Below are 12,006 nucleotides of genomic sequence, written 5' to 3'. Positions count from 1 at the left end.
CAGAGCGCGCTCTTAATTGGAGGGAGCATGCATAACTGGTATTTGATAACAAACTCTTTCGAAAGACCAATTGCCTGTGATTTTGATTCTGAGCCGTTCTATTGATCTTGCTTAGAAGCTCTGTTAACATTCGTCAGTTCATCAGTTCCTCTGTTCCTTGCTCTGTTCGTGTTATCAGTGACTTTGTTGCCGGCTGCATGAGTCTCTCTCATATCTTCCCTTCAATGCACTGCAAGAGTCTCTCTGTTTTGGTCTCTGTTCTTTATTTAACAGACCCAATTCCCACAACCCCAAGTTATCACGAAGAGCATTGAAGCCCTAGGTTTGAACTGGTGAGCCATGAATTCTTCCGGCGAGAGTGACAATGATCTCTTCACCTTTACGTCAAAGATTTTTCGAGATCATTCTCGAAGATGCTCTTCGATCAAGAAAGCTAGTAAGCACAATTTTCTCTTGCCCTTTGCCTTTCGATCATTCAATTTTGTTTGGCATTTCATCTTTGTGGAGACTGCCTACCAGTTTATTAAGGGAGAAGATAAATGGATAGTATTGATATTTTTGACAGTTTATGATTTGTTGCAGGTTGAAGCAATGAAGTAGAAGAAGAAGAAAGAAGAAGAGAAGAATTAGAGATCAAGGAAGAGAGAGAGGCGAATAAAAATAGACATCTCATTCACTTAAACCACAACGGCACAATTTGAGAACATATATACTCACTGGCGGAGTTGGGATGGATTGTCACTGGGGTCGCACTTTCTATAATGATAAACAATTATATACCAAAATAACTTATTAAGAGGACAAAATGATATTAGTTAAAATAACCCAAATAATCATAGTTATAAAAATAAACATATTATAATTTGACAAATAACAAATAAAATATTACATATATTAATTTTTTTTTTTAAAAAAAATTGAGTGGGTCACTTAACCCCACTCCACCCGCCTATCTCCGCCACTGTATATACTTATATAGGACTCTTGAACACTTGGAACGGTCAAGAGTGAAGACCGAAATAAATGGAAAGGAAATTTGAATAATAATACATGTAAAATAAGGCCAGAGATATGGGCCCAAAGAGTTTAAAAGACTGAATCTGATAACAAGACAAATGAGCCCAATAATGACGAAGCCCATGACAAGAGAACATAAACAAAACACCAGCCCACCATAGTAGATGTTTGTATTCGTGATATTCGAAACTCAATTTAGAGAAGAGGAATTAGGTTAAGCAACCATGAAACCAGAAGAACGAAGAACACCTGGAACATCCACATTCTATCAAGTATATTGGATAAAGTAGAAAACATTAATACTATATGGGTATTTTTTTTAAAAACTAAGGGGGCAATGCCCCTTACCATTAACGTCCCTCCGCCCCCGTCTTCAGCAGCTCAGCTTGTCCAGGATGTCAGAAATCTAATGTTTTCGAGAGAGCATCATCAGTGAAATACCTTAAAAAAGGTCGAAGCTTTCCAGAGAGTTAGTGCTTTCCAATCTAAATATCCTTTTTTTAAAGATGGTCATGCAGCCATCTTATGTTTCAGGACATGGTTTGGTAAGTTTTCTACACTCCAAAAATTTGGTAACATCCTCATAGCTAGTCAAAGATAAGAAAGCCTAAGAAATATTCTCTGTAAAATCCCTCTATTCATTAGATGCTTTCAATGTTTTGGTACAGGTTTGGTGCAAGTCCTAACAATACTCCAAGCAGGCCCAATGGGCCCGACAACACAGCCCACTGTCCTTAGTCATCGTATAAGGTTAGGGTCAGGTGAGGGGAAGGATACTTTTGGTGATCTAAGAACTTAATCCTTCTGTTTTCTTAATTTCCTAGTAGAGAGAGTGATTCTCCTGTTTATCTATTATCCGAGAGTGAGTCTCGTTGTTCAGAGAGTGATTCTCAGTGTTTCCTTGTTCTATTGAGGTTTACGACCCTGTTGATTGTAATCCTTGTGTACTGGATAATTTCTCTAACGTGCTATCAGGGAAACGAAGCTTTAGTTCATGTTCTTGTTTGAGATCTGCACTTGATTTACATCAATTTTGGTATCAGAGGCTTTGCGTGTGCTTCGACATGAGCACCACACGCAGCGGTCGACAGTACAACACCACAGAATCCAGGCTTGAGCAGCTTATGGAATCTATGTCTCGGCGGATGGATTTACTGGCCGACAAAGTAGACACGGTTTGGGAGCACCTCTTCCCTACTGCACTGAACGCGGTAGATCCCCTTGTGGATGGTGCCAACCCTGTTGATGAGGACAGTGCTCCAGATCGCGACAGCCGCGCCTCCAGTCCTGATAGTTTGGCTGACCCAATGGATCTGCCCAAACAGGATGACCTTCCTGCCCCCGGACACAACCCCCCACCCACAGTACTTCCACCACCCCCGTTTCCCCAAATTCGCCCCCCCTTACATGTTCTCCCACCAAGACCAGTTCCTCCACATCTCCGATACCCACCTCCTAGACTTCCTCCCCAACGACATCCCCTACCTCTGCCACGTTTCACTGAAGCCTCGGTACGACAACCAGAACCCCCACCCCCATACCCATACCCTCCATACCCACACATACCCCCACAATATCCACCGGGCCCACACTCTACACCACACAACTCCTATGGTGAAGCTTATTATGCACCTTCCCACCCTGACCAGGTTGGGCATCCTAGACAGTATGATCACTACACCGATGTCTCTCGTCGTGTTAAATTGGAAGTCTCTGATTTCTCAGGCAATATGGAGCCCAACGAGTTTAAAGATTGGTTGACTGCCTTGGAAGAATATCTTCAGTGGTATAGTGTTCCAGATTGGTCCAAGGTCCAATTGGTTAAAGCTAAGTTAAAAGGGGCAGCCAAGGTGTGGTGGTTGAACGTTGAGGAGCAACAATACCGACTTCAACAGCCAGCAATTACTGATTGGGAGATTATGAAGGCACGCTTGAGTAAGAAATATCTGCCAAAAAATTACAGAGCACTTAAGTTCCGTGAACTCTTGAATCTACGCCAGGATCGTTCTTCGGTAGACGAATATGCACACCGTTTCCATGATCTTAGTGTGCGCAGTGGCGTGACAGAAGATGAAGAGCAAACTGTTACTCGTTTCATCAACGGGCTTAATGAGGAAATTAAGAAGCACATGTTATCTATGCAGTTATCCCTAACCAGCTTGGAAGAGGCCCACCAACTCGCTAAAGAAATTGAGACTCAGATGAAACTCTCTACATCGCGACCGAGACCCACTTCATTTGAACCCAAGCCTACTGATGTGCGGGGTTTGCGTAACAAGCCTGAATCTTCCAACATGGTCCCTGGGCGTCACAACCATTCAGGCAAGGCCGTAGATAAGCCTTCCGAAGGTACCGGACCGAGGTGTTATAAGTGCAATGGGAGAGGGCATTATGCAGTTTTGTGTCCTACCAAAAACCAGAAGGTTGCCTTGGTCTGCGGTAATGATTTACCCGATCTAACCCCTGACATGACAGAGGAGACCCCCCTCCAGGATCCAGCTTATGAAGAGGAGGAGTTAGAAGCATCTACATTGCCCAATTGTGTCATTAGGAGGATTCTCACGGGCCAAGCACGAACCGCCAATTCAGATGAGCACTGGCTGCGCACAAGTATTTTTCATACTCGGGTTGAATTTGGTACAGGAGCTCTAGATGTCATTATTGATAGTGGGAGTGGAATGAATGTGGTGGCTGAAGATCTTGTGAACCGGATGAGACTTAAAACGACTAAGCATCCGATGCCCTATCGTGTTAGTTGGGTGAATGATACGTCGATACCCGTCAAGCTCCAATGTTTACTCTCTTTTTCTCTGGGTCGGTATAAAGATTCAGTGTGCTGTGATGTTCTCCCGATGACAGCTTGTCAACTTCTCCTTGGCCGCCCTTGGCTCTATGATCACGATGTATCATACCAAGGGAGAGCTAACACGTATTCCTTCATTGATAAGGGACGCCGCATCACTCTCAAACCTATGAGACCAGATAGCCTTAAAATTCCCAGCAATCCTATCTCATGTCCTCCTAAAGAGCCTTGTCCTACTAAACCACAAGTCCTTACTATGACCCAATTTGATGAAGCATGTCAAGAAACTCAGTTGTGCCTCTTTGTGTTGGTCCAACCAGCCCAATCCAAAAACACCATTGACTTACCCCTGGACCCAGAACTATCCCAGCTTCTAAAAGAGCACGCTCACATTATGCCCGAGGACCTACCTGATCACCTACCTCCCATGCGTTCTATCCAACATGCCATTGACCTTATCCCTGGATCCAGCTTACCCAACCTTCCCTCATACAGGATGAATCCTAAGGAACATGATGAATTACGACGGCAAGTGGAAGGTCTCCTGTCCAAAGGTTTTATTAGGGAAAGTACCAGCCCTTGTGCCGTGCCCGCGCTCCTCACTCCCAAGAAAGATGGCACGTGGCGCATGTGTGTGGATAGTCGGGCAATCAACAAGCTCACTATCAAATATCGGTTTCCTATTCCTCGTATTGATGATCTCACGGACCAGCTATGTGGCGCACAAGTGTTTTCCAAGATTGACCTTAAAAGTGGCTATCATCAAGTCCGAATTCGACCCGGGGATGAGTGGAAAACCGCGTTTAAAACCCGGGATGGCCTATATGAGTGGCTTGTTATGCCGTTTGGGCTTTCCAACGCCCCAAGCACCTTTATGCGGTTGATGACTCACGCTTTCCGTCCGCATATTGGGAAGTTCGTTGTTATTTATTTCGATGATATTCTTGTATTTAGCAAGTCCCCTTCTGATCATATTTCCCTCCTGCGGGTAGTTTTTCAAGTTTTGCAGGCTGAACAACTTTTTGTCAATCGACAAAAGTGTCTATTCCTTCAGTCACAAGTCACTTTCTTGGGGTTTGTTATTTCAGATCGGGGTATTGAAGCAGATCCAGATAAAATCCGGGCAATTGTGGAGTGGCCTACCCCTACCAGTACACATGACGTCCGCAGTTTTCATGGGTTGGCCACCTTTTATAGGAGGTTTATTCGTGGATTCAGTGCGATAGTGGCACCTCTCACTGAGTGCCTCAAGCTGTCTACATTTCAGTGGTCTGATGCTACCAATACAGCCTTTTTGGACATCAAGACTCTCATGACTCACACACCGATCCTTCGGATGCCCAACTTTGAGCTGGTTTTTGAAATCTGTTGTGATGCCTCTCACATTGGTATTGGTGGAGTTCTTAGCCAGGAAGGGCACCCAATTGCCTTCTTCAGTGAGAAGCTGAATGAGTGCCGCAAGCGCTATTCGACTTATGATATTGAACTTTATGCTTTAGTCCAGACAGTCAAACATTGGAAGCATTACTTGGTGTATCGAGAATTCATCCTCTTCACCGACCATGATTCGCTGAGACATCTACAGTCACAACAGAAATTGAATGCACGCCATGCTCGGTGGTTCAACTTTTTGCAACAATTCAATTTTGTGATTAAACATAAAGCAGGAAAAGACAATCGCGTCGCCGATGCTCTCAGCCGACGTAATCACCTCCTGGTCGCTTTTGAGGCCACAATCACTGGTTTTGAACAGTTTCCTCACCAGTACGCTACGGATGTTGATTTTGCAGAAGTCTGGATGTCTATAACAAGCGGTGATCAATCCACAGTTGGCAACTATATTATTCAGAATGGCTTCTTGTTTCGTGATTTACGTTTGTGTGTTCCCTCGGGATCCATTCGTGAATTTTTGATTCTTGAACTTCATGAGGGGGGATTAGCCGGTCATTTTGGCATCGACAAAACCCTGTCCTTGGTCGAAGATAGGTTCTTTTGGCCTCACCTACGACGGGACGTCACTAAAGTGGTGAAACAGTGTCGAGTTTGTCAAATAAACAAAGGTGGCAAGCATAATACTGGTCTTTACAATCCTCTCCCCGTCCCCGACCACCCATGGGAACACTTAAGTCTTGATTTTATATTGGGGTTACCCAAGACAGCGGCTGGTCATGATTCTGTTATGGTGGTTGTTGACAGATTTTCCAAGATGGCCCACTTCGTCGCGTGTAGTCGCACACATGATGCCTCTCGTATTGCCTCCCTATTCTTACGTGATGTTGTGCGTCTCCACGGTCTTCCTCTCAGTTTAGTGTCGGATAGAGATAGGAAATTTGTGAGCTATTTTTGGAAGACATTATGGATCAAGTTGGGTACGAAACTCAAGTATTCTAGCGCCTTTCATCCCCAAACAGACGGTCAAACCGAGGTGGTGAATCGCAGTTTGGGTAATCTTCTACGCTGTTTGGTTAATGGGCAGGGTAGCTCATGGGATGTTGTTCTCCCTATTGCTGAATTTGCTTTCAACAGTTCTCGCAATCGCACTATTGGTTGTTCTCCTTTTGAGGCTGCTTATGGCATCCAACCAAAGGCCCCCATAGATCTGCATGAATTACCTAGTAAACTTCGACCAAGTGAACTAGCTCTGGAACTGGCAGATCACCTTCGGTCTGTACACGCTGACATCAAGCGGCGAATCATTCTCAGTAATGATAGTTATAAACAGCAAGCTGATGCCCACCGTCGCCATGTCGAGTTTCAAGAAGGGGATTGGGTCCTTATTCGACTTCGCGCGGAACGTTTTCCTCAGGGTACGTATCATAAACTTCATGCCCGTAAAGCCGGTCCTTACCAAATCAAGCAACGGCTGGGTCCCAATGCTTATCTTGTGGAATTACCTGGCACCTTGAAGATTAGTCCCATCTTCAATGTCGAAGACCTTACTTTGTCCAGTCCTCCAGTTGATGACAGTTTGCCCACACCCTATCTTCCTTCTGCCTCCCCAGCTGAGGATGCACCAGCTAGCATTCTGGATCACCAGTTCGTCTCGACGCGACGTGGTGGTTATGATAAGTTCCTCGTTGCGTGGCATGATAAACCTTTCTCTGAAGCCGTGTGGATGACAGCCACCCAAATCCAGTCAACCTATCCCGGCCTCCTGGAGCGCTATGTAAACCAGTCATCACCAGAGTTGATTCCTTCAAGTGGGGAGGGAATTGGTGCAAGTCCTAACAATACTCCAAGCAGGCCCAATGGGCCCGACAACACAGCCCACTCTCCTTAGTCATCGTATAAGGTTAGGGTCAGGTGAGGGGAAGGATACTTTTGGTGATCTAAGAACTTAATCCTTCTGTTTTCTTAATTTCCTAGTAGAGAGAGTGATTCTCCTGTTTATCCTATTATCCGAGAGTGAGTCTCGTTGTTCAGAGAGTGATTCTCAGTGTTTCCTTGTTCTATTGAGGTTTACGACCCTGTTGATTGTAATCCTTGTGTACTGGATAATTTCTATAACGTGCTATCAGGGAAACGAAGCTTTAGTTCCTGTTCTTGTTTGAGATCTGCACTTGATTTACATCAAGGTTGTACCAAGGAAGTTTGACAGGAGGTTTTTCAGAAAAAAATCCAAGTCATGTCACCCTTTGTGTCTCTGATGGGAGAACTTGGTCCCTTAAGTACCAGCGCTATGCAAACCTACCAAATGGGTTACTTGCTAATGGCTAGCAGGAATTTGGCCGTGATAATAGTTTAGTAGTCGGTGACGTCTGTGTCTTTGAGTTGATAAAGAGGTCTGAAATCAAATTGAAAGTGCATATTTTTCGAGTTGATCAAGATAAACATATCCACCCATCACAAGGTAAGTTAAATCCGTCTATGTAGAAGTTGAGATTCAATAATCTATTACTGTATGATATCATTCTGTCCTTCTATATTTTGTTCTCTTTTCCCTGCTTCCTTTTAAGTCAGGCCATGGGAGTAGATGCAACAGAGTTGAGCACAAAAGAAACTCCGAGAATAATATTTTATCTGAATGTGCTCGCAAGAAGCAATGTTGCCAATCCAGATTCTGTGATCAATTGGCAAGCAACAAGGATGGTGGAGGACTTTTAAACAACAAGGAGAAGTCTGCATACGTTTAGTTGAAGAGACGAGCTAACAATGTGTAAGATACAAGATTCTGCTCAAGTTTCCATTTTCAGTGGCACGAAAGTGGTGAGCAACTCATTACCATGAACGATCACTTGTTAGTTGTTAGGGGAGCTATTGGCATAACAATGTTATCCTCAAGAGATTGTTGTTGCCGTGAGTTTGTTTAAATTTTCCTTGTAATTGTTGCCATATCTGTAATCTGTTGGATTAGATAAAAGTATATTTGGATGTGAAAGCTAGTATGGTCTTTCTGGAAGTTTGTGGGCTTGCTTGTATATCTAAGTTCTGACAGTAATATATAGTGAACATGCAAGAATAATGATGAAGTATGCATGGGAAACCCATATGTATGGTAGAGTTGGACATTTTTTTATCTTTACAGTTTTTTATTTTTCTGGAAAGATAGATTTGCAATCATGTACTTGTTGATGGGACTTCACCCATTTGGAAGTTTACTGATGATGTGGGTTTATGGAGGCCAAGTAAAGAAAAAGTTGCTTATTTCAAAAAGAAAAACACATTTCAAGCTTCGAGGACTGGATTTGATAAGCTATATTCTCTGTTCACTAGGTCATCATGACATCCACCAACTTCCAAATCTTGAAAAATCATTTCAAATGTTTCTTATAGCATTATCGTTCATATATATACCGTGTTATCTGCTTCAGTTGGTCAAGTTCTCCTGAACAACGAGATAGCAAGCTTTTTTTCTTCCAGAGCTGCAGGGATATGGGTTCTACTAGCATAGGAGGTGACGGTCCGTCGTTCTTCAAGATCATTGTTGATGACATTCTTCGAGAAGGAAAGCTTGTAAGTATTCTTTACACTTTTACTTGGGTTGAGACAAGTTTTGTTAGCTGTCAAATGAAGACAAAAAGAGCCTCATGGTTACTTTCCACAGACATCACATGCAGTCTTTCATGGCCATGCAGTAGATTAATTGTAATGGATAAGAGTCTAGGCTTGGTGTGGTTCTACTATAATGGTTCCCTGGCACTAGCCTCTCTATTTTGCTTTTTTTACACTTTCTTGCTTTTCCTTGGATTTATTCTCTTAGAAATGACAAATTTTGTGCTGATTCTGTGTGTTTTGTTGCTAATTTGCATAATTTTGCTACTAGTTTTGTATTGGATGTTTGCTAATGTTCCTTTTGTACTTGGGTTAGCAGTGTAGCAAACCTAGGTGCCTTATTATGTTACATATCTTCCATCTTCTGCTGCTGATCAGGGCTGTTTCTTTCTGAATTTGGTTGTTCTGTCTATTATAAAACCGGTTCGATTTTTGGATGAAGGGATTTATCTTCCTGTGAGTAACAATTAGAGATAAGGCTCAAAGCAATGCAAGAACAGGACTTTCAATTTTCAATTGTCGGATTGTGCATGTATAATTATATATGCCTAATTCTTCAATATTAATAAACTCGTGTGCATTCGGGTCAGGGGATTCCAAGAAAGTTTGTGAAAAGATATGGAAGTAGCATACCAAACTCAGTGCACCTTAAAGTCCCAGGTAGTCCATCTTGGCCGGTAGAATTGTCAAAACATGGTAAGGATGTTTGGTTTCAAAATGGTTGGCAAGAATTTGTGGAGTATTATTCTCTAGAATACGGGCACTTGCTAGTTTTTGAGCATCACGGAGGTAGCAGTTTTCGTGTGTTTATATACGACCAGAGTTGCACGGAGATCCAATATCCTACTATCTGCAGTATGGAGCCTAAACAAGCTGGAGAACAGAGGGAGTCTGTAGAAGAAAGAGCTGAAGATGATAGCAGAGCAAGAAAGACATCATCCTTACCCTTTTCTAGTGGACACAAGAAGGCAAGAAATGATTTAACTAGTCAAAGAAAGAGCGTTTCAACACCGCCTCCAAATTTTAGAAAAATCGATTCTGCCAGTAAAATTCCGGAAGAATTTGTAGGTATGGTGTTCTTACTTGCGTTTTCTCCTTGTGTCGTTTGTTGTTCATAGTTATTGACATTTTCTCTCAACTATGATGATTGGTGATGATGTATAAGGAGTACAGCCATCCAGCCAAAAGGAGATAGCTGCATCTACATCTAGAATGACAAGTTGGAAGACTAAGGTTGTTAAGAGAGCGCAACGACTGACATGCCAGAAGCAATCTGAAGCTTTGCAAAGAGCACCTTGTTTGCGATCTGAACATCCTCATTTCATGAGGGTCATGCGGAAATCATATGTTTCTCCGACAGTTGGTTTGGTAAGGTTTCGACTTTCCATTAAAGTTTTCTTGTTAACTTGAATATTGGCATCGGATCCCTTCAAGTCATGCCTCACTTTGAACTTTTATTTGCAGCCTATACCAGCAAAATTTGGCAGGAAATATATTGGGAAAAGGCATAGTGATGTCTACCTCTGTGTTTCTGACGGCAGAAAATGGTTAACTAAGTACAAGCGCAATGCAAACCAATCAATTGGGAGACTCATATCTGGCTGGGAACGATTTGTGCATGATAATATTTTAAGAGTTGGTGACGTGTGTGTTTTCAAGTTGATTGACATCTCCGAAATCAAACTGAGGGTTTGTATCTTCCGAGTTGATGACAATCCTAATATTGATATGTCACTTGGTGAGAATATACCTGCTTATGTAGAAGGTGGTGCTCCATTGATGTATGATTCCGCTGATCAAATTTTTGACTTGTCACTAGGTGGGAAGATCTGTGGAAGCGGACCAAGCGGGGAAGGAAAAAAGAAGAAGACGACTTCTGAAAATGTTGAAGCTTTACAAAGGGACATTGCTTTCAATTCTGACAATCCTTATTTTCCGGTGACCCTGCAACCATCTTATATTAATAGAGGAGTTGGATTGGTAAGTTCTCAATTGCAACAGTTTGTAGACTTGCAGAACTAAAGCATTGTATCGACTTAAACCACAGATAATGCCTTCATAATTTTCTGTACAGGCCATACCTGCGGAATTCGCAAGGAAACATCTTACAGAAAATCACAGTGGTGTCACCCTTTGTGTTCCTAATGGAAGAACTTGGCCTGCTCAATACGGACGGAAAGGTTACCGAACAGCTTTCTACAATGGTGGTTGGCAGGAATTTGTGAAAGACAATGGTATCAAAGCGGGTGATCTATGTATCTTTGAGTTGATTAAGGTCGTCAATGAAGTCAAATTCAAAGTTTTTATTTTCCAAGGTAATAAAGATCCAAATAATCTTCTTTCACTATGTTTCACAGGTATGTGACTGCTTTATATATAATTCTCTGTTTAAATCCCTTTTTCTTATTTCTTTTCCAAATTAGGCAATGGGAGCATGTCTACGTTGTCCAAATAATCCAAGAAGGAAGAAGCTCAAGAATGACACTTATGGAGGATCTTTGTGGCGACATATAACTATGTTAGTGTGTGTTGAAGTCGTAGTTTTTGGAGCTTGTAATATCACAATGCTTAGGAGACTTTTATGAGCATGTACTGGTGAACTTTGTCCTTTGAATGCTACTCTAGTTTGGATCAAATAATGGTGTATTTGATCCTACTGAGATGCTATTTTGAAGCTTGTGTGAGCCATATTTCTGCAATTTTCCTCAAGTGAACACTATTTTGGTGAACACAGTTTGATATTGTCATTGCTTCCTCAATTACCACCAGCTGATATGGACGACATTTTGCTAGATTCATAAGGTCAAGTCTGTCTTAACGACTCGAGTTTAAGTATCGAATGAGTTTAGGTATATATTAGATGTTCAAAGTGGTTTAAAAAAATATATATATCATTTGTAGTGGCTAAAAAAAGTAAAAATAACTTGTACGATGTTCCCCATAACTGTAATAAAGAAGTTGGGCCGAGATTTTTCTGGGCTAGCCTCTCTCTCTCTAACTCGTACTGTTACTTTATTCATCTGTGCTCGGCCCGCCTCTTTAGCCCAAAAGTCAAAACCATAAAAGAAGTTGGGCCGAGATTTTTCTAGGTTAGACTGCCACTCTCTAACCCATACTGCCACTTTATTTGCTGTAACATAGAGAGTTCGGCCCATATTCACCTGTGCTCGGCCCGCCCCTTTAGCCCAAAACCG

General features: G+C 42.4%; 2 protein-coding genes across 4 annotated transcripts; both read left to right on the top strand.

The window, feature by feature from the left end:
* Positions 1 to 986: 986 nt before the first annotated feature.
* On the top strand, positions 987 to 11,528 carry LOC120014805 (B3 domain-containing transcription factor VRN1-like). Of its 3 annotated transcripts, none has more exons than XM_038866873.1 (10): positions 987 to 1,562; positions 7,396 to 7,670; positions 7,781 to 8,026; positions 8,632 to 8,773; positions 9,403 to 9,880; positions 9,978 to 10,180; positions 10,277 to 10,550; positions 10,632 to 10,792; positions 10,887 to 11,127; positions 11,236 to 11,528. In XM_038866873.1, the coding sequence occupies exons 4-10, from the start codon at positions 8,693 to 8,695 to the stop codon at positions 11,265 to 11,267; spliced, it is 1,470 nt and encodes a 489-aa protein (XP_038722801.1). In that variant the 5' UTR covers positions 987 to 1,562; positions 7,396 to 7,670; positions 7,781 to 8,026; positions 8,632 to 8,692; the 3' UTR covers positions 11,268 to 11,528. The 3 variants fall into 3 exon arrangements, with proteins under 3 accessions (XP_038722801.1, XP_038722803.1, XP_038722802.1); XM_038866875.1 differs by having other exon boundaries at positions 7,777 to 8,026; XM_038866874.1 differs by having other exon boundaries at positions 1,550 to 1,685; positions 7,396 to 8,026.
* Positions 1,355 to 8,543, top strand: LOC120015111. Its single transcript, XM_038867336.1, has 9 exons — positions 1,355 to 1,428; positions 1,552 to 1,562; positions 1,686 to 1,767; positions 1,842 to 1,950; positions 2,061 to 7,041; positions 7,244 to 7,365; positions 7,541 to 7,670; positions 7,781 to 7,947; positions 8,370 to 8,543. The coding sequence occupies exons 1-9, from the start codon at positions 1,355 to 1,357 to the stop codon at positions 8,541 to 8,543; spliced, it is 5,850 nt and encodes a 1,949-aa protein (XP_038723264.1).
* Positions 11,529 to 12,006: the final 478 nt, after the last annotated feature.

The sequence above is a fragment of the Tripterygium wilfordii genome, chromosome 14 (genome assembly GCF_013401445.1).
Source record: "Tripterygium wilfordii isolate XIE 37 chromosome 14, ASM1340144v1, whole genome shotgun sequence".
NCBI classification, from domain to species: domain Eukaryota; kingdom Viridiplantae; phylum Streptophyta; class Magnoliopsida; order Celastrales; family Celastraceae; genus Tripterygium; species Tripterygium wilfordii.
The sequence above is the reverse complement of the archived record's forward strand: the minus strand, read 5'-3'. Positions and strand labels throughout refer to the sequence as shown.